Consider the following 24,309-nt stretch of genomic DNA (forward strand, 5'->3'; position numbering starts at 1 on the left):
GTGCGTGGCGCCTGGGGGGAGCACCCGGAGCTCTCCTGGGGAAGGGCAGAGCCTGGGGGGGGGAACACGGGGGGGTCCCCTTGTAGGGTGGGCTTTTGCTGTGCTCTGGGGCCCCTTGGAGCTGCAGCGGGCGGAAGAGTTTGGAAGCCCCAAAGTGGCTACAAGGGGCCGAGACCCCCACGAAAACCCAGGTGGGAAGGAGGGGGGGGTAGCTTGGGACCCCCCCCCGCAGGCAGGAGAAGGAGCTGGGGACCAGCAGAGAGAAAAGGGAGGGAGCAAAGCCTCGGGGCTGGGCTGGAAGAGGGGCAGGGAAGGTGGGGGTGAAGCCCCCCCCCCAGCTCTCTCAGCTCCAAAAAGTCAGCTTTATTGTGCCAAGGGGTTGGGGGGGGGGGGGGGAACGAGAGGTGGGGGGGGGGGACAGCTGTAAACAAGTATGTGAAATATACAGGTTAAGTTACTCGTCTTATTAACAAAATAAAGCTCTATCTATATTTACAGTCTTTAAAAAAAAAAAAAAATAAGAGAGAGAGGAAAAGCTGCCAGCCCCCCCCCCCCCCCCCCCAAAAAACCGCCTCCCCCCCCACCCCCACCCCAAGCAAAACCCACCCGCCCCCAGCCTCAGCAGCCCGGGGAGGGGGAATAAATAAAGCTCTGACAAGGGGAAGGAGGCAGGAGGGGGGGGGCGAGGAGGCAGGACCCCCCCCCCGGGGGGGGCGCACGGAGCCCGCAGCCCCAGCGGCGGCCACACGGCGGAGCACGGGCTCCGCGCCCGCCCCTGCGCCCCCCCCCGCCGGCCCTTGGGGGGGTGCTGGCTGCAGCCAGGTCGTATTTTATTATTATTTTTTTTTTAACATTTTCTTTCTTTTTTAAAAATGTTCCCTTTTATATTTTTATTTTTTTTTAATTGTCGGGTTTTTAATTTTTCCTTTGATTTTTTTTTTAATTTTCCTTTTCCCAATTTTTTCCTTTTTTTCTTTTCTAAATTTTTCCTTCTGTTTTTTTTTAATTTTCATTTTTAATTTTTTTTCCTTTTATCTTTTAATTTTTCCCTTTTTTATTTTTTTTCTTTTTCTTCCTTTTTTTTTCTTTTTTTTTCCTTTTAATTTCCTTTTTTTCTAAAATCCCTGTTTTTCTCTCAGGTCGCGGGTGCAGCTCACCATCCTGGGGCAAGAGGAACCCCCCCTTTGCCCCCCCCGGGGATGCACCCTGGCATCACGGCACATACCCAGGGTCTGCTGGGGGGCTGGTGCAGCAGCGCAGGGGGGGGGAACAGCCCCCGCTTTATTTACAAAGTGGGCCAGGGCTGCCGGGAGCATAAAGGGCTCCTCAGAGACCTTGGCTCGTGCTCCGGCCAGGCGAGAGCTAAAATTGGCTCCGTGGGAATTCACTGGCAGGCTCCGAGGGCCGGGAGGGAGACGCAGCGGGGCTGGGGGGGGGCTCTGCTGAGCGTGGCCCCATCCCGTGTCCTGGGGGGCTGGCGGGTGCCGCAGGTGAGGCTCTCGGCAAGGGTCCCTGTGGTGCCGGGGTGGAGAGCTGGGTGATGCTCGGGAGGTTTTCCCACATCGCCATCCCCTCCTGGGGGGGTGCAGGGGGGGGGGACAGCTCGGTGGCACCCATAGCAGCCACCCTGTGCGCATTGGGGGCGGCACGGCCACGTACCCAAACACCCGGCAGCGTGCAGCGCTTCTCCATCACCTCACCACCCAAAATGCCCCACCTGCCCCCCACCCCAGCCCCAAATTCAGTCCGTCAGCACCACCAGCTCGCCGTCGCTCTTGTCCTCGCCCTCCGAGTCCTCGTCCTCGCTGTAGCGGTACATCTCGCCGTCGGCCACCGAGTGCCCGTCGTCGCCCCCGCCGCCCCCGCCACCGCCGTCACCTTCCTTGAGGCTGCGCGTGTTGACGATGACGGGCATGTTGGGGTCCACGCTGCGGGGCAGGTAGTGCTCCATCAGGGGGGGCGTCAGCTGCATGCCCACCGCCCGCGGGTACAGCACGTCCGAGGAGGAGGGGGGCATCTGGCTGCCCTGCGGCCTGCGGGATAGGGAGGAGGGGGATGCAGTCAGCTGCTGGGTTTGGGGAAGGGGGGGGCGCACGAGCCCCTTTTTGCCCCCACCCTATTAAGTTACCCTATCAAGTAGCCCTGCCGTGCGTCCTGCCGCCGGTTGCGCATCAGCGCCTTGTACTCGCCCACGCGCAGCCGCTTCCCCTCCACGATGCACGTGCGCTTGGGCCGGGGTTTGTACTTGTAGTCGGGGTATTTCTCCAGGTGCTGCCGGCTCAGCCGCGCCTGCTCCTCGTAGTAGGGCTGCTTCTCCTGGTTCGTCATGGATTTCCAGCGGGAACCTGGGCAGAAAGTGAGGGGGGGGCGCACGGTTTGCTCCTGCCGTGCCGCAGCTCCCCCAACCTGCTGCAAGGAGCCCAGCCCAGCGCGCACGCTCCCGTGGCAGTCGTGCTCGTGCACGTTCCCCTTTTGCTGCACACACCTGGATTCGCACAGGGCAGCGGGACGCAGCCCCAAACCGTGGGGACCTGGGGAGATGCGGCTGCCCCAGGTGAGATGGGAGCCAGGGCTGGTGGCACCCATGGGGGCCCCGTGCCAGGAGCGGGTCCCCAGCCCTGACCTTCCCGGCACCTCTCCGGCCACAACTTTCACCTCTCTCCCCTCTCCAAGGTACGGTGAGCAGGTGCTGCAGCTAAAATAGGCTGTGCCAGCGTGTGACTCCAATTCCCCTGCTGGCTGAACTTTGCTGTCATCTCCGCCAGCACCCGAGGCAGGAGAGCAAAGCAGGGGGCACGGCACAAAGGGTGCTGGCCGGGGCCAGGCTGGGGAGGGACAGGATCAGCCCCCTCGGTGCCACACCGAGGTCTGAAGCTGGATTTGTGTCCAGGGCTGGGGAGAGCCGGGCACAGTGGGAGAATTGCAGCGGTGGCCACCAGGGAGCAGGAGCTGGGATGGCTCAGGCGAGGCGCAGGGGCTGCGGCTGCGGCTTCCACAGCGCCAAGGGGGCGCGGGGGAGAGCGAGCTCGGCTCCTCTCACAGGTGCACGGTGGAGGATGAGAGGCAGCAGCCACAGGGGGAATCACAGAGGGCCACGGGGAAAGGATTCAGCCCACTGGGAGCGATGCAGCCCCGGGACGAGGTCCCAGCGGGGTGTGGGATCTCCAGCCGTGGAGATGCTCAGGGGCAGCAGCGCACAGCCCTGAGCATCCTCATCTGCCCGTGGAGTCAGCAGGGCTCTGAGCAGGCCTTTGGGCTGGACATTTCCACAGACCCCATGCCCTAAAATCCTCTTTGAGCCTCCCCATCCCTCCCTTGGGTCTCCTTCGCCCCCCAGCCCAGCCCAGCTCCCCGGGGAGCATCACCACGAGCCGGGCACCCCAGGGAAAGCGCAGCAGGGAGGCGTGCACGCCCCACATCCAACTTGCTCAGGCCTCCTCCACCTGCTCAGCCCTTCGTGCTGAGCCCACTTTTTCAGGAGCAACCGTGCCGGAGAGCACGCAGGAACCAAAACCCCCCCGATGCGGGTGAGCACCGCTCGCCTGCAGGTATTCACCTGCTAAATTTGCACCCGCGAGCGGCTGCCAGGCAAAAAAAAAAAACAACAAACCAGCGCCGGTTATTTAAAGCCACGGACATCGAGCGTGAGAGCAACCAGCACACCACAGAGCACCCGCTCCCAGACTCCCCCCCCGGTCCCCAGCGGTTGCGAGCAGATCCTGCCCGCACGTTCCCTCAAAGGGAAAAGCCTGGCGGTTGTTTCGTTTCTTCTTTACCGAGCGGAGCTGCTAAAACGAGCCGGCGGCGGAGCGAGGTGCGTGCGCTGGAGGTAAACCCACAGCGGGGCCGCGCCGCGCCGCCGCACGCTCGGCTTGGCCCTTGGGACAGGCTCGCTGGAGACCGCACCGCTCGCTTTTAATAGCCGGAGGCTGGGGCGAAACGGCCGCGGGGAAGGGCTGGAGAGACAGCGAGCTGCCGCAGGGCCACTGGGGTCGTGGGGCTGGGAGGTAGCGGGATGAGGATGCTGCTGCTACAGGCACCATGAGGGTACCGAGTGCCGGAGCAGCATCCCGGAGGGGTGAGGAGCACCTCGGGGTGCAGGGAGGGGGGAGGATGGAGGGGGGAAAAAGAGCAGATGCTGCGCTCAGGTGGAGGCCGGTTGGAGAGGGTGGCAAAAACGCGGTGCCGGGCTCCAGAATTGGCCAGGGCACCATCAGGCAGAGGAGGGATTTGCCCCACAGGACCCTGCCGGTGCTCTGTAGGGCCAGCAGGTGGTGGTCACCCGTGGGGTGATCACCCAGGACCCCCCCAGTGTGAGCAGCACCCAAGGACCAAATGCACCCAGGGTGGCCAAATGCAGCAGGTCAGGGCCCATCCTCGTCCCTGCCACGCGCGCCTCCCCGCACACCTCCCCCTGACCCTCTTGGCATTTTTAAGACCTTGTCCCCCAGCTGCACCAAACAACACCAGGAGGAGGTTTTTGCTCCTCATTTCACCCCCAAACCACAGCCCGGGGCTGCCCACCCAAGGGGCACTCACCCAGGATCTTGCTGATGCTGGAGTTGTGCATGTCGGGGAAGGCTTGCAGGATCTTCCTCCTCTCATCCTTCGCCCACACCATGAAGGCGTTCATGGGCCGCTTGATGTGGTTGTTGTTCCTGGACTCGGGGAAGTGCCGCGAGCCTGCGAGGCAGAGCAGGGGCCGGCTCAGGGCGGGGAGGTGAGGGGACTGGGGTGGTGTCCCCCCCCCACCGGGACCTGCTGCATGCCCCCCTGCCCTACCGTCCATCTCGCAGCTGAGCAGAGCCTCGTCCAGGCGGTGCGCGGGGGCCTCCTCCAGCCGCTCCTTCACCGGGGAAGCGTCCAGGCCGACGTGATCCTGTGGGGAGGGGGGCTCAGGGATGTTATGCCTCGTACGGAGACCGATTGGGGTGAGAAAAGGCGGATTTGGACCTGGCTCACCTTGCGGTAGGGGTGGCTGAGCGCGCCCTCCATGGCCCCGCTGTGGCCGTGCAGCAGCTGCCGCGCGTCCTGGATGGCTTTGGTGATGGCATCGCCTTCGCCCAGGAAGCCTGGTGGCAAAGCCCGGAGAGCACCCGTCAGCGTCAGCACCCCAAAATCCCCACAGCACCCTTCCTGCCCTCACAAACCCAACAGGAGCTGCTTGTGGGGTCGCACGGAGCCGCAGGGTGGCTGCCGCCCACCGCAGCAAGGTGGGACCCCATGGAGCAGAGAGGTCTCCTGCGCCTAGGAGGTGCCCAGGATGGATGAAAGCTTTTGGGAACCCACCCAGAGGCAGGTTGGACGGGCTGGTCTGCAGGTCCCTCGTGGCCCCGTGGCTCGGCGTGAGGGATTGGCAGCTGCTCATCTTCAAACTGGGCGAGCTGGAGGCACTGGGAAGCTCGGAGCCTTTGGGTTTGGCCGTCAGGTTCAGCGGCTGCGAGGTCTCCTGCGGCGGAGGAGGGAAGGCAGGGTGATGCGCTGCCCACGGCCCCCCAGCTGCGGGTTTTTTTTTGGGGTGGTTTACGGATGCTTTGGGGCTGTACCTGCATCTGGAGATGGCTCGAGCCGCCGGGTCTCTTCAGCGTGGGAGGAGGGGGGCTGTGCAGCAGCTGCACGGGGTAATCCACTGCGGGGAGCAGAGACGGAGGCGTCGGGGGACGAGGCCACCCCTTGGGGTGCCCCCCTGCGCCCCGGGGGACCCCGCTCACCTGGTTTGCAGGGGATGGGCTGGATGGGCAGCGCTATCTGGGGGTCCTGCGTCACGGGGAGAGGCTGGTGGCTGGGGGTGAAGGCGGGGATCATGACGTACGGCATGTTGACCTGCTGGAGGGAAGAGGGGGAGAGGAGCGGAGAGGCCGGGTGACCCCCTCCCCGTGCGCGACGTCCCCTCGGGCTGGCCCTGCGGGGTGGCAGCGGGGTGATCCCCGCCTTTACCTGGATCTGTTGCTGCAGCAGGTTGATTTTGTGCTGCTGCTGGATGAGCTGCTGCTGCTGCTTCGCGATCTGGCAGGAGGGAGACAGCGGGGCTGAGCCACGGGAGCGGGGAGCCCCGAGCCCCAGCGGGGCACGAGCTGCCCTACAGCAGCAAAGCAGAGGCTGCAGAGGTCCCCGTGGGCTGCCGGGGGTGGGTAGGGTGCTAGCTGAGCTGTCCCTACGTCACCTCGACAGGCACGAGGTGAGAAATAGGCTGGGAAGGGACCGCATCACCCACACCCCATGTGGCAGGGGTGTCAGCCCCGCACTTAGAGCACCAAAATCCTTCAGCCCCCGACACCAAAGCCACCTCCCCATCACTTCTAGGGCGCCCCTGCCCCTGCTCCTCGTCCCCTTGGTCCCGTTCCTGTGTCCAGAGGACACCAAAGCCATCCCCGACGGGACAATCCCCACTGCCGGGGGGGTGCCCGAGCCCACCTGCTCCTGCTGCTGCCGCGCCAGCTCCATCTGCTGCTGCTGCTTCTCGAAGAGCATTGCAGCCATGTTCTTCTGCTCCGAGTGCGCCGTCAGGAGCTGGTCCCGCAGCGTGGACAGCTGGTTGATCATCACCAGGAGCTGCAGCTCCTTCTCCGCCAGGCTCTCCTGGGTTCCTGCGCCAGGGAAGGAGCCGCGAGGCTGCGGGTCAGGGGGCTTGGGAAGGGGTGAGCGGCATCAGGTGGGTGAAGGGTGGCCAGGGGACCGTGCATGGGATGTTTACAGACCCCCAATGTGCTCTGCCATCCCTGTGTGTCCTCAGAACAAGCTTTTAGCAGGAACCCTCCTCCCCTCCCCCAAAAAATCAAATGAACATTTTGGTTACGAAACACCAAAACGCACAAAGATGCGCGCACGCCTGCTGGTGGGGGGGGGACACAAAGCTGCCAGCCCCATGGGCACCGAGGAGGCAGGGAGGGGACCTCACCCTTCACTTCTTTGGTCTCGGCAGCGTTTCGGCCCAGCAGCCGCTCCTTCCAGTCGCTGGACAGCAATTTCTCAATGGTCGGCATCACTGTCCCCAGCGGCAGGCACACGGGGAGGCAGGGGAGAGGAGGGGAGGAGAGGAGAGCCACATGAAAACAGCACGGGATGGCGATTCCCATCCTAAATCTTTCCGAAATCAGCCGGGGGGTAAATCACAGGAGCCTTTCTTACCCTCTTTTAGGTTCTTGTTGAAGTCCAGCTTCTCCTGGCTGCTGACAGCCGGCTCGAAAGCCGAGCGCCGGGGCTCCAGCGCATCGCTGGCGGGCGAATGGGACTCCTGCAACACACACGGGGTCACTTGGAGGAGGCTCCCATGGATGGGGACATCCACGGGGCTCCGGGCAGGCGGTGCTGAGCCGGTGGGATGCTCGGAGCCAGCCCCACCAGGCTGGCTACGGGGCCACGGGACCCTGCGGCACATCCCCATCCCCTGGGGAGCAGCCCTGCTGGAGAGCATCTCCGCTCCTCCTGCGGCCAGGACTCGTTTGCAGGAGGTTGTTGCTAATTATTTAGGCTGCCCTGCTCCTCTGGGCCCGGGAGGGCTATGAGATGGGGAGAGAGGATGCCTGAGAGCAACTGAAATGGGAAAATGAGAGGGTGGCCCTAGGACTCCGTGCGGAGGAGGTGTGCAGGCGGCCACGGAGGGCTGCAGGCCAAAGGCAAATCCCAGGGCTGACCCGAGAGCATCGGCAGCGGCCAGAAAGCCTGGGGGAGCCTCAGGTTGCAGCCTCATTTCCTCAGGATGAGAAATAAAAGCTCGGGGAAACAACAACCCCCGTCTGCCCGGGGCGGGATGCAGCGCGCTGCCAGCACGGTGGGACCCGGGCTCGGTCAAGGCCAGGACCAGGGGGCTGGAGGGGGGGGTGACAGCCGTGGGACCCACCTGTGGCAGGGCCTGGGGGTCTGTGCCCTCCCTCGGAGGTGGTCCCGGGGGGTCACTGGGACGGGGCTCGGCGCTGGGGGCAGCCCCCGGCGGGGACTCGTAGCCGCCCTCCTTCTTCTCCTCCGTCTTGATGGTGCAGTTCACCATGCTGCCCGCCCCATCGAGCTCCAGGTGGGGAGAAACGGGGCTCCTCATGGACATCCTGCGGGGCAACGGGGCCGTCAGCGGGGTGATGGGGTCCCTCTGCACCCCCCCACCCCAAAGCAGGGGGCACCCCTTCGCCCAGCCCTGCCCTGTAGCTGGGTGCGCCGTGCCGATGGTTTGCGGGGGTCTCGGTGAAGCTGTGCCCTCGCTGTTTTGTGGGGTTTCCATGACCATGCCACGGCTCTCAGCCCTTGGCTGGGCACCACAGGGCTCTGAAGTGACCGGGGGGGGGACACCGAGCATCACCACGGCCAGCCTTTTCCACGGGGTCAGCCAGTGCCGGGTGGCAGAGGCCGAATTCCCAAATGGGACAAGCCGGGACCGCAACGGGATTGCACGGGGGCGAGGGGAAGAGCCCGACTGCGGTGCTCCCTGCGGGGATTTCCCCTCCTGGGCCACCAACCCTTAGGCTGCGCAGACTGGCAGCAAACATCGCCCTCCCCAGGCTCAGACATCGCCCTCCCCAGGCTCACAAATCAGGGAGGAATAAAGGGGAAAGGGGGCCACGAAGGACGGGGTTTGCACCGCTGGGGGCCAGGCTGGAGGGTGCAAGACCGCAGGGACCGCAGGGGCTACGGTGTGCTGGGGGTCTGCACACCAAAGCAGGGACCCCAAAAACCTGCTGCAGCCTCCAGGGGCTCACGCCTGCCCCCCAGCATCTCGGGGCCCCCCGAAAATGGGCTAGGGGCCGAAGCCGGCTGCCCGACTCGGGGGCAGCGGTGACACAACAAACAAAGGGCAGCTCAAGCTGCGAATTAATCAACCCGCTGAAAATAAAACCTTCCTCTCAGGAACTTCAAACAAAAGAAACGAAAACAACAAGGCCGGCTGGGTAATGAAAAGCCAGGGCTCTGAATAGGGGACAAAAGGAAGTGGAACAATGGGGTGTTGGACAAAAGCAATAAAGTAAAGGGAAGTGTGACAGCTCAACAATGGGGCACTGTGCGCGCCAGAGTTTCTGATCTTAGCAGGGCTTTTTTTAATCTCAGTTCCCTGCCCTTCTCCGAACAAATCATTGCGCTCGCCGGGCTCGTGGGCTTCCTCCCGGCCCCGGCATCGCACGGGATCTGCCCGCATCCTGCAGCACCGCCCGCGTCGCCCCTTCCTGCCCCCAGCCCACCTCGGGGGGTGGCCAGGAGGGGACCCCGGGCACTGCCACCCCGTGTGTCCCGTCCCGTCCCTCCTGGCCTCACCGGAATAAAAACACACCCCGTGTGCCCTCGGCACGCCTCGGCCGGGGAGGAAAAGGGAGGAAAAGGGCGCTTTTGGCACCAAAACGGGGATGGCGGGGAGCCAGCGGGAAGCCGTGCCCTGTGGCTGCGGGTGCTGCGCCCACCGAGCCGGAGCTGGGAGAGCAGCAAGGGGCTGGATGTGGCCCGTGGGGAAACCGAGGCACCAAAGCATGGTGCTCGTTGCCTCGGGTGGATTTATAATTTGGGGAAGATGCGGGAATAAAGACGGAGTTTGGCTGGGCGCTGAGCGCAGCTCCACGTGCACGGAGCAGAGCTGGGGGAGCAGCACCAGCAACCTCCTGAACCCAGCACGGGGAAGCAAAAAAAGCCCTGAGGGCACCCCTGCACCTTCCTCCAGCCTGTCTTTAAAGGAAAAAACCCTGCTCCTTGCCTTCCTGCCCCTGCTCTCCCCTCCCGGACCACATCTCCTACCAAATCCCCCTCCTAGGGCAGGTCACCCCCCTGTGGTCCTTAACCCCCTGGGATCACTGGAAGTCCACTCTTAAAATGGGGCTGGTGCTTTAATAGGGGGCTGCTGAAAGGGGCCTCCTTGTGGGTTTATTGTACGGTTTGCTGAACAGAAAAAAATATATATATATATATTAAAAAGAAATGAGAAGAAAAAGGAGAAAAGCGCACAGCTCTCTTGTTACAGGCTCGCTCTGTACCAGGCCTGCGCCGGCAGGCTCAGGTGCTCGGCTCAAGGGCTCCTCTGTTGTGTAGACAATAGGGACGGGGACAATTGCCTTGGCACCAGGAACACGTCTTCATGGAGCAGCTCTTCACCTTTAATGTTCCCCGATTAATGAAGGGCGGAGGGGAACGGCGCGCGGATGAGACGTGCCCGCCTGGGGAGGCAGAGCGCAGGCAGGATTCGCACCAAACGAGTGCCACCAGCACACGGCGTGGGGATAAGGTGTCCCCAGGAGCCTTTGGGCAGCACGAGGAGGGCTTATTACGACCACCAAAGCCCTAAATCATCCGTCCCCTGCAAGCACCACCTGCTCAGCTCGCCTCCGAGAGGCCCCAGCCGCTCTGTGCCACCCAAACCTCCAGCCCAAGGGGCTGCCACCTCGGGACGGCGACAGCCCCGCTGCCCTGCCGCTTTCCTGCCCCGTTAGCACCCCTCAATGGCACGTCCTGCAATTCTCCCCGTGTGCCGTGCCACCCTTCCTGGCTGCAGGCTGATCCTATCTGCCCCGCCTGCGGCGCACAAAACGGCTCCAAGGGGCAGGGGCAGAGCCGGCAGCAGCCTGGCACCACGGCTGGGGGATCAGTGTGTGCCTCCTGCTGACCCCCCCTTGCCTCCAGAGCCTCTCCTGGCTGCGGGTTTGTCGTCCCGGTTGCACAAATGGAGGAAAAAGGCAGCAGTGTGTGCTGCGGGATGGGTACGGAGGGTTCCTGCTCGCAGGGCGGCTGCCTGCAGCTCGGCAGGGCTGGGGCGCACACGCTGAGGCTCGGTGAAACCCAAACTCTTGTAAAAACACCAGCGAGCGCAGGAGGGGGGGAGCAGAAAGCCACAAGCACACAAAGTCCCCTGAGCTGCTGCAGCACGAGGTAGAAGATCCCATTTTGGCGCACAGGAGGTCCCATTTGGGCAATTCCACCTCCTCGTGTCCCAGGAGAGAGGGGGAGCGCAGCAGCTGGCTGGGTCCTGCACCCCTGCTCGCCCCGGGGCTGCTCCCACCCCAACGTTTGACGGGGCGAGTCGGGCTGCCCAGCTTTTATTCCTGGCCCCATCACGTAGGCCAGGGGAGCCGAGAGGCTGTCGTGTTGTTTTTTTTTTATCTTTTCCTCTTTCTCCACAATTACAGCAGAAAATTATCAGTTCATACATCCCTCCCCAGCCAGGGAGAAAGCACAAAGTGTGGCCAAGCGCAAAAACCCGAGGGGGCACCGAGAGCGAGGCCGACGTGAAGGCACCACGGGCAGGAGCCACGCATCACCACCACCACGCTTGTGCCCCCAGCACCCCCTGGGGAGAGGGCAGAGGAAAAAAAAAAAAAAACACGCACAGGTTTTCTCCTTCCACACAGGCCCAAGGAATCCCTCCGGCCACCGGCACAGACAATAGCCCCGTCTCCTGCCAGACGAGCGGGCCGCTTTCCTGCCAGACTTGGAATGTCCTTTCGGGGCCCTTTCCAAGCCTTTCCGCCCAGCGTGCCTTCGCACATAAAAGAACGGATGGCTTCCTCCTGCCGGGGCCGCGCCGTGCCCGCGGGGGTGGCCGAGGTGAAGGCCCCCGGCTGGGAAGTTCATGGGGTTGCCATTTTTTGGGGATGTGGCACGTCCCCCGGTGGGCTCCTGCCCGGAGAGGGGACAGCAGGCAGCAGCTGATGGGAGAGGGGCTTCGGTGGGTGACAAAGAGCGGGGTCGTGGCTTCGCATCTCGCGCTGGGGGGGCTCACGAGGGATTGCCATCAGCCTCCAGCCCCTGGCCCTAAAGCCCACCTGCTGTCCCCACCGTGGTGCTGTCACTAGCGGGAGGAAACGGTGACCTTTGGGGACACCGGCAGGGACACGGCGGAGCTGGGAAGTGCAGCCTGCGTGGCTCGCAGCCAGAGCCCTGCACAGATCCTGAGGATCACCACCCAGAACTGCTCAGCAAAAAGAAAGCACCAGACCCCCGGCGTTAACTGAAAAAGCAGGATTTAAGCCCAGAAGATGTCCGGATGCCGAGCTTATCCAGCAGCAGAAACGCCACCGCCACGTGACAGCCACGTGTCCGGGGGACACCGAGCAGCAGCGGCGCTCGCAGGGCGCGCGGTCCCCAGCTCGCACCCATCCTGCCCCAAAAACCGAGGCGCTGCAGCAGCGGAAACGCGCTGCGTTCGGGCGAGCCCGAGCTCTGCACATCCTCTCTAACACCTCACCTGCCCCCGGCATGCCCGCGGAAAGCCCCGGCCTTTTTCCCAGAAGGCTGCCGAGAGCTCGGCTTGCTGGAAAAAAAACACCAAATCGGTGCCAAGAAGGGCGAGTTTGGAAAGCCCTGGGGCTCCATCCTGGCAAAGCCTTGGGGGCTCATGGAAAAAATCCCCAGCCTGAGCGAGAGCCGGGATTCCCACTGCCCAAACAAAACAGGCGGCACCTTGTCCAGCCTCCAGCAGCTCCCCGAAGGCAACGTCACCGTTGGGGAGGATAACGGCCTCCGGAAACGTCGGGGCAAAGCGGTGACACAATGGGGACAGCGTCAGCATCACGGAAACCCCCAGCCAGGGGCACCTGTGCCCCCCCGGTACCCAGCTCCCTTCTGGCCCCGATCCCACGGGGCCGGGACTCGTGCCCCACAGGGGAAGGATTTTTCCCCTTCGCTTTTGGGGCTCGCATCGTCACAGCTCCGGCACGGCCTCCTCTGTGGGGGCAGCACCAATTCTCCATCACTGAGATGGAAAGTAGAAACGCCCGGCTCCTCTTACGGCCTGGTTCTTGCCCCTAAAGCGATTACCAGCAGCTCGAGCAGCATTTTGTCATTCTGTCCCCAAACCCGACCTTCTCCAAAGGCCTCTGGGCCGCAGCTAGGACTGCTAACGAAATGCTCGTCTCGCTGATGCGTGCCGGCCGGGGAGCCCTTCGGATGGTTGGGGAAATCTAAGCAGTCCTGCAAAACTTGGGGAGGGAGGGGAAAACGTGTTAATTGCTAAATTCACTTAAGGATCCGCACGAGCAAGATGGAGAAAAAAAATGAATCTGGGGGCATAACAGAGGGGAAGGAAAGGATCTGGGGGGCTTGGCAGAATGGATCTACATCACTCAAGGAGGAGAAGGGCCTGGGTTGTGCACGGTGCCTGCGAGCAGCAGCAGACGGAGTCTTTCCAGGGGCACCCTGCCCTTGGGGGGCTTGGGTCCCTCTTTCCGAAGAGGTTTGTGGAACAACCCCAGGGCTTGAACCATGCCCCAGCCCTACGCTGTGCCCAGAGGAGGCAGCCCAGTGCCAAGGGGAGCGGGCAGGAGCAGCAAGGTGATGCCCCAGCCCTGCGGGGTGCTCGATGTGGGAAGGGGAAAGCAAAAACCTGCCTGAAAATGGAAATTTCCAGGTGCCACGTGCGCCCTCCGGGTGCCGGAGCCCATTTGGTCCAGCCCGTGCAGGTTTGAACTGCGCCTCTCCCCCCTCCTCCCGATGCCCCCCCCTCTTACTAACAATTTCCAGCACGCACTTGGTGCTGCTTTCGTAGGGTTTCTGAGGTTTCTTTTACCACCTGGCTCTGGTTTCTCATGAAATGGCCCAGGGATGCATCACGGCACAGTGCCTTCCTGTCTTACTCAGCTGCACCCTCCCCGTGCTGCCTCCCAGCGCCAGGGCCTTGCTGGGACCCCCCCTCTGCCATCCTTTGCCCCCCTCCTCCCCATGTCCACCCCCATCCGACAGCGAGCAGAGAGCCCCAGAGTGCTGGCCCAGGGGGAATTAAATCACATCTGATTTACCAGCACTTACCCTAAGGATGCAACAGCCGGACTCATGCTCTGCCCGCCCTCGGCTGCACTGCTGTGAAGCTATATTTTAAAGAAAAGCTTCAAAATAAGGAATAAGAACAACCCCGAGGCTGCCACAGCAGGAGGTGAAGCCCAGCGAGCAGCACGTGTTATTTTCCTGCATGTTTTCACCCCGGAGATGGAAGCAGCCGGCTCCTGCCGCGGGGTTTGCCCGGCGCTCAGCACCACGCAGGGACGCAGCCTCCCGCGAGCCCAGCCGACAGAGCCCACCACCTCCCACTGCACCCCAGAGAGCTGCACCCAAGCCAAAAAAAAAGGAGAAAATCAAAAAAAAAAGAGGCGGCCGGAGCCGGCTTGGGGTGTAAACTGGCACGGGTCCACCGCCTTCGCAGCTCCGGCCCAAACAGATTTTTCCTTTAGCGAGACGAGTGACGGGATGGGTTTAAGTAGGGGAAAAATTAAGCTGCACATCAGGTGGAACTTCCTGGCCGCGAGATTTATGAGGCGGGGAGTGATCTCATCAGGGAAGCGGAGGAAACTCCGTCGCGCTGGAATTATTTAAAGCCCTGCGAAGCCCAGGGGGAACCAGGCGCGGGGAACGGTCCCAGCGGCTGCCACGTGATGGGCAGGGGAGCGCGCCGGTCATCCCCGCTTCCTGGCCCTGGGACGAGACAGTCCGCGGGGTTTTTGTTGTTGTTTTTTATTTTTCCTTCTGGTATCAATAAGGAAAGGCTCGTGCACCAGCCTCGGCTCTGTAGCTGGATGCGTTTCTCACCCAGGTCGGCGTGAAAATGGCTTTAGCGAGTGCCGTGCCCCGCAGCAGGGGGACCAGAAGGGGACAACCGGTGGCACCAAGGGGGGGACCCGCTGCAAGCCGGTCCTGGGGAGCAAGGAGGGCTCTGAGGGGGGCTGCTGGCTGCAGATGAGGACAACCAGGGGGGGAGCAGCCCTTCCTGAGCCTTCGCAGAGCTCTGCACCCTGCACACCGCCGGCGGGAAGCCACGCGGCTCGGCGCAGCGGCGCTTTTGCACGCAGCGGCACTCAAAGCGCTCTCGCTCACAGGGCTTTGAGAGCAGCGCTTTCCTCTGAAGGGCTACAGGAAAAAAAAAAAAAAATTACCCTCCCCTGCAGGTCTAAATACTCCAGGGGAAAACATAAGCCCTGCAACCGTAATATTTTCCAAGACCCCCTTCCATGCCCTTCCTTTCTTCCCCTTTATCACAAGCCCAGGAGATAGCGATATCGAAGCATGTTAACAAGATGTAGGGGAAACAGGAGGAGAGAGGAACTTTGAAGAACGTGTATTTACTCTTTCTTTACTTTTTTCTGCACCAGAAATAATTTTTAAACACGCCTCCTCCTTCGCAGAATGCTTGCTGGTGGAGGAAGCAGCAGCAAACCTGGCCCGCAGCACCGAGCCCACACACGAGGCACCTGCAGGGCTGGCAGGATCGGACCCATGGCCCCACCGACAGCATCCCACAGGGCAGAGGACCCTGCTGAGGTCCTCAGCACCTCTCCCAGACCCGGGACCCCTTAAATCCCCCTGCCTCCCCCTCCCCATCGATACAGCCAGCAGCCCGCTCAGCCGCCACCTCTCACAAGGCGATCGATCCGGAGCGAACAATCAATTATGGGAAAGAAATTAAAGAAAAAGGGGGGAAAAAGGCAAATGAAGGAACCCTTCCCGTAAGGGGAGCAGAGCCAGGAGGCGAAGGCCGAGGCCAACTCACCCGGCACCGCGCGGCGAGCGCCGTCGCCCTCCTTTCCTTCGCAGCCTCTCCGCACCCAGGCGCGGCCCTGGGGCTTATCGAGGGGCCCGATCTCGGTGCACGTTTTGTGCAATTTCACTCACTCAGCATTTCCAGGCAGAGCATGGGGCACGTTTGACTCGACTTGTTCATAAACAATACTTTCCTATCGCTCGGTGGAGGGGCGAGGACGTTTGACCCTTTTCCTCTCCGGCTCTTACCCCAAAGCGCTCGGCTCACCCCACACCAGAGCTGCGTGCCCGGGCGCTTTAGGACCAAGGGTCCCCGGGCATGGCACGGAGCACGATGCACCCCCCCCCCTCAACCCTTGCTGACCTTCTCGTGCCATTTTACACCTTCCATCCATGTCATTTTTTCCAGCTGCCCCCAGGTTTGGAGGGGAATTCCCTCGGGTTGGAGGGGGTCTGGTTGCCCCCATGCTTCCCACATGAGCCAGGCTCACACGTGAGCACCCGAAGGAGCTCGGGGGCTCCTCAAAGGTGGCACCGAAGACAAAACCCCCACATTCACATGTTTCTGACTGCTCCCCAAAACCCAGCAGCCTGCAGCGAGCCGGAAACCTTCAGTTTCACCTTCTGTGGCTTTGTAACTGCAGCAAACGGGTCCCTGAGCCCGAGCCGTGCTGGCTCCCTTGGCCACCGAGGCCACCTCGCCCTCCCCAGCTGCTGCCCGGGCTCGGGACAGGGGCTGCCACCACCTCCCAGCTGCTGGGGCCGTTTTGACATTTAGACAACAGATTTTTCCCGGCGTGACAGGAGCTGTCGGTGCCATGGCCAGGCTGTGCCCAGGGACCCCCCCAAACCATCGCACCCTCGCTGTCGGCGACCCAAGCCCCGACCCCGCCGTGGTTCGGAGCTCAGCAGTCACGGCTGGCCGGGTCAGGATGAAGACCCCCGAGGAAAATGCTTTCGGCCCGGCTTTTCTCCCTTATTAGCAGCAGCCAGGGTCGCTTGGATGCTGTTCCTCTGATTTACGGGGTGGATTCAGGCCCCCGTGGTAAGGACTCGGCGGGGAGCTCGTCCCCACGCTGCTCCGGGTGCCTCCAGCAGCAGCAACGGGGCTCACGACATGGGGGCTCAGTGCAAGAGAGAAATCAGAAGGGCTGGTTCGTGCCCCAAAAACGCTGTTACCATTGCTTCAGCTCGCCCCCGTCCTGCTGCAGCTGCTGGGGTCCTCTGCAGAGGGGCCGTGCAGCATCCCCCGTGCCCAGAGAGCTCACCCCGAGCACGGCGCTGGGGAAGAGAAGGGGACAGCTCATGGGGCAGACCTGGCAGAGCACTAGGGCTGTCCCCAGCTTGCAAAGTGTCATCAAGGCGGGCAGGGAAGCCCGGAGGGATGGGGACAGGGATGGGGATGGGGACTCGGCTCACACCTCCATGAAACCTCTGCCGGGGTGCAGGGATCTGGCCGATGCCTCCCAGCCTCGCATTTCTACCGCCTCCTTCCCTCCCCGCTCACCCACCCCAAGCACTTTTTTTTTTTTTTGGAAGCTTTTCTGGCATGGGTTAAACCATCCCCAAAATTAACACCGGGGCAGCTCCCGGTCCCAGCTCATCGCTTCTGAGCCTGCAGAGCTCCACAACCAGCAGGGAGACGAGCGAGCTGCCGGGGCGGTGAGGGGAAGGCACCGGCTAAAGGGCTCCAGCAGCCACCACCCCACAAACCGAGACCACCCCACCCAGCCGGGTTCACGCCTCACCCTTCTCCCCGGAGGAGATAAAGCCCACGAAATCCTGGTCACGGCAGAGAGATTTGGGGACGAGCCCTCCCTGCCCCGCCAGGATTATTTTCAGCGCACAACAACACAAAAAAAAAACACGGCGAAGGGGAGAGCAGAGACTCTCCGGCGAGCAGCAGGCGGCTCTGCCCTGTGGCGAGGGGGTGTCCGATTGCCCCCCGCCACCCCCGTGTCCCACAGCCCACAAGGGGCTCTTTGTGGCCGTGCAGCCCCGCTGGCACCTGTCCCCCCTGCGCCTTGCCGTGTCCCCAATTCCCCTCGGGTCCCCCAGCCTGCAAGGGGTTTTTTGGCAACCCCTGGCTCCACGTGCCTCGTCCCGGCTGGCTCCTGCACGGCTTAGCGGGGCTGGGAGCCCACATTTGCTCCGTGCACACTCACACACTGTTTTTTTTTTGCAGGGGGTGCAGCTCAGGCAGCAAAAAGAGGCTGAGCGTGGTGTGGGGAGGGGGTTTTTAGCGCTGCCAGCTGGAGCTGAGAGCGCTGCCGCTGGGCATGGGAAGGCCAAATATTGCAGGGATTGCAGCCAGACACCCAAATCGCAGCCCAGGAGCCTCGGAGAGAGAGGGGCAAACACTGCCCTGCTGCAGCCCACGCAGCTACGGCTGGGTCCCCTGGGGGGCCACCCTCACGCCACCCCTCCAGCTCCGGGCATCCCCTCCCCAGAGCCTGGAGCACGGGGAGAAAACTGAGCAGGAAAACTCCTTCAGCCACTGGGGAATTCACCTGGCGAGCCCGTGGGGATGGCGATGTCCATGGCCGTGTCCGTGTCCGTGTCCGTGCCAGCAAAACCCCCCACGCCGAGCAGCCCCAGAGGCAGCTCCTGTGCAGCCCCTGCCCCAGGGGACTGGCTTTCCGGCTGGGCGTGCAAGGTAGAACAATAGGGCCGAGCCCTCTATTGTTCCAGACAAAAGATAAGCCGGGCTCTGGCATTCCCCGACCAGTTCCCCGACGGGCGGGCAGGCGGCTGCCGCCCTGGGCCGGGGCAGGGCCTCGCTAAATTCCCTAAACCCGGCTCCAGCAGCTCCTGGCAGGTGGAGAGGGGCTGCAGGAGGTGGCTCCCCCCTGCCCAGCTCACACCGGACCCGCTCCATCCCATAGCCACCAGCTCCATCCCCTAGCCACCGTCACCACCGTCACCCTGCCCTGTGGGATTTGTCCCAGCCCTGCCCCGTCCCCAATTTCTGGAGACCTCAGGATGCTGGGGACGAGCTGTGCGCCCGGCGCCTTCCCAGATGTTTTTCAGCCCATGGTCCTGTCCTGTCCTGTCCTGTCCTGTCCTGTCCTGTCCCCTTTTCTCTCCTCTCCGCACTTTTTCTCCTCTCCAGCCCCATGCAGCCCAGCATTAAGGACCAGTGCTGCCACCCCTGCTGCTCTCATGCTCACCCCGCAGGGGACAGCGGGGACAAAGCCCCCACCAGCCGTGGGACAACGCCAGGAGGGACAGGGGGTGCCCAGGACCGGGGACGTGTCCCTGGCACAGCAGGGGCTGAGCGTGGAGCCCAGCAGCAGCCCGGGCTCTGCGTGCCCACTGCAACCCAGCGCACCGCCACCACCTACCTCTGCTTTATTTTCTGTTTTTTTTTTTTTCTGCTTTTTCTGCTTTTTTCTGCTGTTTCCCTGAACGAGGCCAGATTTTGGCCGGGACCACTGAGTGCGCACGGGGCTGCCCTAATGATGAGCCCCTTATCTCGTTTTTTCTCTGATAAGGCAACCGGGGGGGGGGGGGGGGGGGAGGCTGCCCGGGCTCTGCAGCCACCAGGCTGCATCTTTTATAACGGTCACATGCCTGCAGCGGGCCTGGCTGGTAATGGAGCATTAAATTATGGCGAGGCAGAATTTCAAACATTTCGGAGCCATCTCCCGGGCGGCATTCTTCAGGGGAAGGGGAGCAGGGCAAAGGGAGCGGGACGAGGCGGCGGGGAGGGCAGCGTAACGCCCGCAGCAGCGGCTTTCTCCCTCAAAACCGACACATTTTTAGCTAAAAGCGGCTGCAAACCTGTCCCGGGTGCAAGGTGCTGGTGCGGGGCTTGGAGGCGAAGGGGACAGGGCAGTTTTGGCAGCGTCCCCGTGCCCTGCTCCCCTCCAAGCCTCCCCTGCTCATTTATTTTTATTTTTTTTACTGCCCTTTCCGAGCAGCTGGGGCATCTCCGACGCCAGCCAGAGGTGCCCCCTGCACCTCCTCAGCCTCTCCTCTCCCCCACCGGTGCCAAACTGGTGGGACTGGGCAGACCAAAGGCCCTTGTTTCGGGGCTGGAGAGCTTCCAGCTTGGGACATATGGTCCTGGAGCAGGTGGGGACGGCGCGGCGGAGTGGGAGGGAGGCGGGGAGGGCTTCCAAGCCACAGAAAATGTTCCCAAAGTCGATGCCTTTGGCCCCGCCAACTTTTCTCCTGCTGGAGGCAGCAGCGCTGGACGAACCCACGCGTTTCTCGCGCCGAGGAGCTCTGGGGGTATGGGGCACGGCCAGATTTGGCTCCTGAAGACAGTCTCCAAAAGGCACAGGACGGGGTAAAGGCACCGAGATTTTCCCCAGCAGGACTGTCACAAGCCGCCCTAATTTATTTCCCTTTCGTCTGCTTTTTACTGGGCTTAAACCGGGTGGAAACTGGGGATGCATCACGTAAAACTTTTTAAGCATCCCAAGTCTTCCTCCCCGCAGCACAACGAAACCCAAACCTCCAAAGCTGGTGAAAAATAAACAAGCAGAGCTCGGGACAGCGCGGCGCTGCCTCCACGGACCCCCAAGCGGGGACCGCCCGACCCCGGGGCCACCGCGTCTCCGGCGAGCACAAGTCCCCCGCCAGCCCCTCGGCCAGCCCCAGCTGCTGTCAGACGCACAAAACCGGGCAGCTTCGGCCCGTGGGTGTTTTCTAGCAGAGGGAAAACGAAACAAACATCTTTCATCAATAGTTCGCAGCTTGTAGCGATGCTACGCTCAGCAGCACGGCCGCACCAGAGGAGAACAAAAGAGGCCAGCGGGCTTCCTCCACGGCGTTGTCCAGAGCTGTAGGGAGCAACTGCCCTGCCCGTGAGTGGATTTTTGTTTTTTTTTTTTTCCCAATTATTATTATTATTTTTAAAAAAGGAAAAATAAACACGACGCGTTTTATTAGCCCGGCTGAGAACTTTCAGGGCGTAAAAGCAGAGAGCGGAGCCGCGCTGACAGCGCGCCCGCACCATCGGCCGCCGCTGCTGTGCCTGCTGAAGGGTGGCCCTCCGGTGATAAAAAATAAAAGCCCGGCTGCTTTCTGCACTCACCCGAGCACACACAAAGCCGGCCCGACACAAAACCGCGCTGGGCTTACAATGGGATGGAGCTGGAGCAAGCCGGAGCGCGGCTTCGCAGCGGCCACACAAAGCCGGGCTCACGCGGGACAGCAGGCGGCCACGGGCCACCGGTCCCCAAGCCCTCAGGTCCCTGTGGTTTGCAGGGACAGAGCCCTGAGGGTGGCCGAGAACAGCCCCAAAAACCCTTCCAAGGTTGCTCGGTTCAGTCCCAAGGCAGAGAACAGGAGGGATGGCGGAGACGAGACGGGGCCAGCTCGGGTGACCCGGCACCCACGGCACAGCGCAGGTCCCACACCCTGCAGACCACCCTCGTTGTGGGGACGCCCCGAGCCACCCCACAAGCTCGCCAGCAAACTTCAAATCCCGCAGCCCCGAGGATGCTTCGTCCACGGGACGCAGCCCGGCCCCGTGTCCCTGCCCTCGCCAGCCCACCTGCAGCCGTGGGGGCTCCGAGCCCTGCATCGCCCCAATGCGCTCACCTTGGGGGTGCAAAATGTGCCCTGCAGCGCGCTGCCAGCTCCCAGAGCCCCCCATCCCCGACCTCTTTGCAGCCTCGGTGGCGGTGCCTGGCCCCAGCGAGGCTGAGTTCCAGGAAGGCAAAGGGCAGTGAGAGCTGCAGGCTCGGGTGTGCGCCCCAGGAGCCCCCCAGCAAGTAACAAATACAAAAATAAACCCACTGAGAGGCTAGATTTACCGTGCTGCTGCGGCTGGGTGCCTCGCACTGAGCGCAGAGCCCTTCCTCTGCGTCCCGTGGATGGATTAAATCCCCTCCAGCAAATAACAAGTTTACGATCTGCCCCATCCTCGCTCCGACTCGCGTGCCAGGGCACAGCTCCCCGGACATTTGGGCAGGGAGACAAAAAGCCCAGCTATTCGCCCCAGGACATCTCGCCTCCCCCAGCCCCTGGCCGGAACAAACTTTGCTCCCAGGGCTGTCCAGAGGAAGATTTGGGTGCTCCAATTTGGAAAGGGTAAAAAAAAAAAAATAAGCAAGCAGAGAGCAGGCATGCTGGAGGTAAGAGGAATGACAGCGCTTTGCTTCGGAGAGGAAAACCGTGCCCAGCAGTTCAAACCCAAAGCACCTTCCTCCAGAAAATACATTTAGCGAGGGATAATAAATCTGTAAAAGTTTCTGATCTCCTCTCCTACCTATTTCGCTGCTCGGCAGGGACTTCTCCTCCTGCACATGAGGCCAGAAGTGATGCCAGGGGGGAGCCCAGCGCCCGCTCTGCAGCCGGGGGCAGCGAGAAGGGAGCTGGATGCTGCTGCGAACGCGTCGCTCGCAGCCGATTTCGAAAATTGCCTTTAGCCTGCCCACGTTTGTCAAAGGACAGCAGCTATTTTTAACACAAAGCCTCTGAAATCGCAGGCTTTCAAAAAAAATAAAAAAAAATATAAAATAAATAAATATACTGTATCAGTGTCAACAGAATGGATTCTGCACAAAATTAAATTGAACTAAAAGGAAATTGCATGAATTACAAACGCGAGTTATTGGCTCAATAGAAGAGTAACTGAGTGATATTATCTGGTCTGTGCTATGGAGAAAATCACATTAGCTGAGCTAATGGTCCTTTTTCACTCCTAAAATCTATTACTCCAGATTTGCTTTGGAAGTCAAGTGTTTTCCGTGCTGAAGGTACCTCACAAGATGTAACCGAGACTTGAACAATACGCAGCCACGGTCTGTAATTTTTCCTGGGTAGCATCCCTCTCTGGCAAAGAAACCCTGCATAAAATACTGGAAATCATTAGGCTGAGGTGGAAAGAAGCAAAGCTTTGCATTTATTTGCGCATTTCGTATGAAAACCGCTCATTTACGGCTCCCCGGGGGATGCACCTCTCTGTTTGTCTCTTCCACCGCTAACTTTGCCCAAGTTTAACTCCCCCGACCCCACACAGGGGCCGTGTCCCGCCGCAGGTGCTACCCGAGCCGAGGGGTTACCCCAGATTGGGGTGAAAACCCCAAAACCCCCGCAGCCCTTTCCCAGCCCTCTCCACCACCCCAGCAGCTGCAGCACCCCCCAGCCCACACCAGCTCCTCTCCCTCAGCCCCCAACAACCCAAATCTCCCCGGAACAGCCCCAAAACGCTGCTCCGGTGTGCGGACAGGACCTGACACAGCTCTCGGGGAGGACACAATTTCGGTGCCAAGCTTCAGCCTCCGTGGGGTCCCAGCCAGCGGCGCGCCGCGGCGCTCACCCCGCTCCCCAGCGGGGCACTGCTGCTGCTGCTGCGGTTTGTCGAGGCACTTTGTAGGACCGACACCCACCCTTGTGCGGTACCACCGGCAAGTTTTCCTGCCCGGACTCCTAATTCTTCCCCGACAGTGCCATAGGGACGCAGGGGAGGCCGGAGCGATGGTGCCACATGGCCAAAATCCCCGCTCCCCTCCGGCACCGCAGCAGCATCGCGTCCATCCCCTTGCAGAACAAGGGGGGGGGGGACGGGACACCCCCAAACCTGCACCCCCTTGGTGCTGCCGTGTCACCGACGCCTTTTGAGCAGCCCCAAACCCCCAAACCCTGCAGGACCTTTGGGGGCACGGTGCTGGGCCCTGCCTGTAGCTGGGTGCGCGGTGTCCGCCTGTCCGGTGTCCGTCTGTCCGTGCCCAGCTGGGTGCTGACCCCCTCCCCAAACCCAGTGCCATGTCTTGTGGGGGGGCTGTACCCCCCCAAAAAGCAGGGGGCAGCGGGGATGGGAGCTGTGCGCCCAGGGACATGGGGACGTGGGGACACGTCCCGCTGGGGAACCGGAGGGGAAAGCTTCCCAGCAGGGTGGGATGGGGGGGTCCTGGGGAGGGGGCTTCAGATGGGTGACACCGAGCACGGGGGGGGGGGATGCCCAGGGGTTAACCCCTTGCCTGCCAGCCCCGTGCCCGGGGGGGGGGGGGGGGGAAGGGGTTTCCGTGGTTTAACCCCTTCCCCGCCGAGCTCCCCCCTCGCCCCCGCACGGCTCTGCGAGGGGAGTTTGCGGCCCCCGAACTTGGCAGCGGGGAGGGGGAAATCCCCGGAGCCCCCTTTTCCTTATTTCCCTTCTGCTTAAAAAAATCAGGGAGTTGTGGTGGAGGAGGAGGAGGGGTGGGGGGGTCCTGCCAGGCGGTGTCCCCCCCAACCCAACCCAACAGGGACCGGGGACCACGACTCGGGACGGTGCCCAGCGCCCCGGGACCGTGCCCCTGTGTGCGTCCCCCCCACCCCGGGGCTGCGCCCCCTGCCCCTGCCCCGGCTGCACTCACGGCTCCGCCGCGCTGCAGCGCTGCGCCCGGGTCCCCGCCGCTGCCGGTGCCGGTGTCGGTTTTGGGGTCGGTGCCGGTTTGGTGCCGGTTTTGGTGCTGGCTCCGGTGCTGGTGCTGGCCCCGGTGCCGCCGCGCACGGCTCAGCTCCGCTCCATGTCCCCGGCGCCTCCGCTGGGAGCTGCCCCGGCGCCGGGCGGAGAGAGGGAGCGAGGAGGAGGAGGAGGAGGAGGAGGAGGAGGGATGGAGGAGGAGGAGGAAGAGGAGGAGGGCCAGCAGCCCAGCCAGCCAGCAGCCGGCTCCGGGGCGGCCCCTCTGCCCCGTCCCCTCCCCTTGGGACCCCCTGGCCCGTGGGGGGACCCACGCGTGACACCGCCGGCAGCCCCAGCCTGGGGTCCTGGGGAAGGCGGGGAGATGAGTGGGGGGCTGAGACCCCCCAGACACCCCCAGACACCCCCGTACCCCACGTCCCACCCGCACTGGAGCTCCCACAGCCCCCACGCACAGCGACAGAGGCTGGACAAAGCGGGGGCTCCGTTTGTCCCCCCGTGTCCCCGTTCCCAGCGGGGAC

The 24,309-nt window shown here is 62.5% G+C and overlaps 1 protein-coding gene across 8 annotated transcripts in view; it reads right to left on the bottom strand.

Annotated features, from left to right (window-relative positions):
- Positions 1–836: 836 nt before the first annotated feature.
- Positions 837–24,309, bottom strand: part of SOX13 (SRY-box transcription factor 13) — a 36,593-nt gene continuing 13,120 nt past the window's right edge. For 2 of the 8 annotated variants that reach the window (XM_068660286.1, XM_068660285.1), the window contains exons 2-14: positions 7,841–8,042; positions 7,129–7,234; positions 6,899–6,985; positions 6,415–6,587; positions 5,938–6,006; positions 5,712–5,826; positions 5,547–5,629; positions 5,290–5,449; positions 4,963–5,072; positions 4,783–4,879; positions 4,540–4,683; positions 2,129–2,345; positions 837–2,033 (exon numbers count right to left, since the gene is read on the bottom strand). In XM_068660286.1, coding sequence (XP_068516387.1) covers positions 1,742–2,033; positions 2,129–2,345; positions 4,540–4,683; positions 4,783–4,879; positions 4,963–5,072; positions 5,290–5,449; positions 5,547–5,629; positions 5,712–5,826; positions 5,938–6,006; positions 6,415–6,587; positions 6,899–6,985; positions 7,129–7,234; positions 7,841–8,041 — 1,854 coding nt within the window. In that variant the 5' untranslated portion in view covers position 8,042 and the 3' untranslated portion in view covers positions 837–1,741. Of the gene's footprint in view, positions 2,034–2,128; positions 2,346–4,539; positions 4,684–4,782; positions 4,880–4,962; positions 5,073–5,289; positions 5,450–5,546; positions 5,630–5,711; positions 5,827–5,937; positions 6,007–6,414; positions 6,588–6,898; positions 6,986–7,128; positions 7,235–7,840; positions 8,043–12,764; positions 12,787–13,707; positions 15,238–17,939; positions 19,271–21,652; positions 21,912–23,741; positions 23,977–24,309 lie in introns of those variants that run through there. The other 6 variants (XM_068660283.1, XM_068660287.1, XM_068660280.1 and 3 more) reach the window with 6 other exon arrangements.

The sequence above is a fragment of the Anas acuta genome, chromosome 24, assembly GCF_963932015.1.
Source record: "Anas acuta chromosome 24, bAnaAcu1.1, whole genome shotgun sequence".
In the NCBI taxonomy this organism is placed as follows: domain Eukaryota; kingdom Metazoa; phylum Chordata; class Aves; order Anseriformes; family Anatidae; genus Anas; species Anas acuta.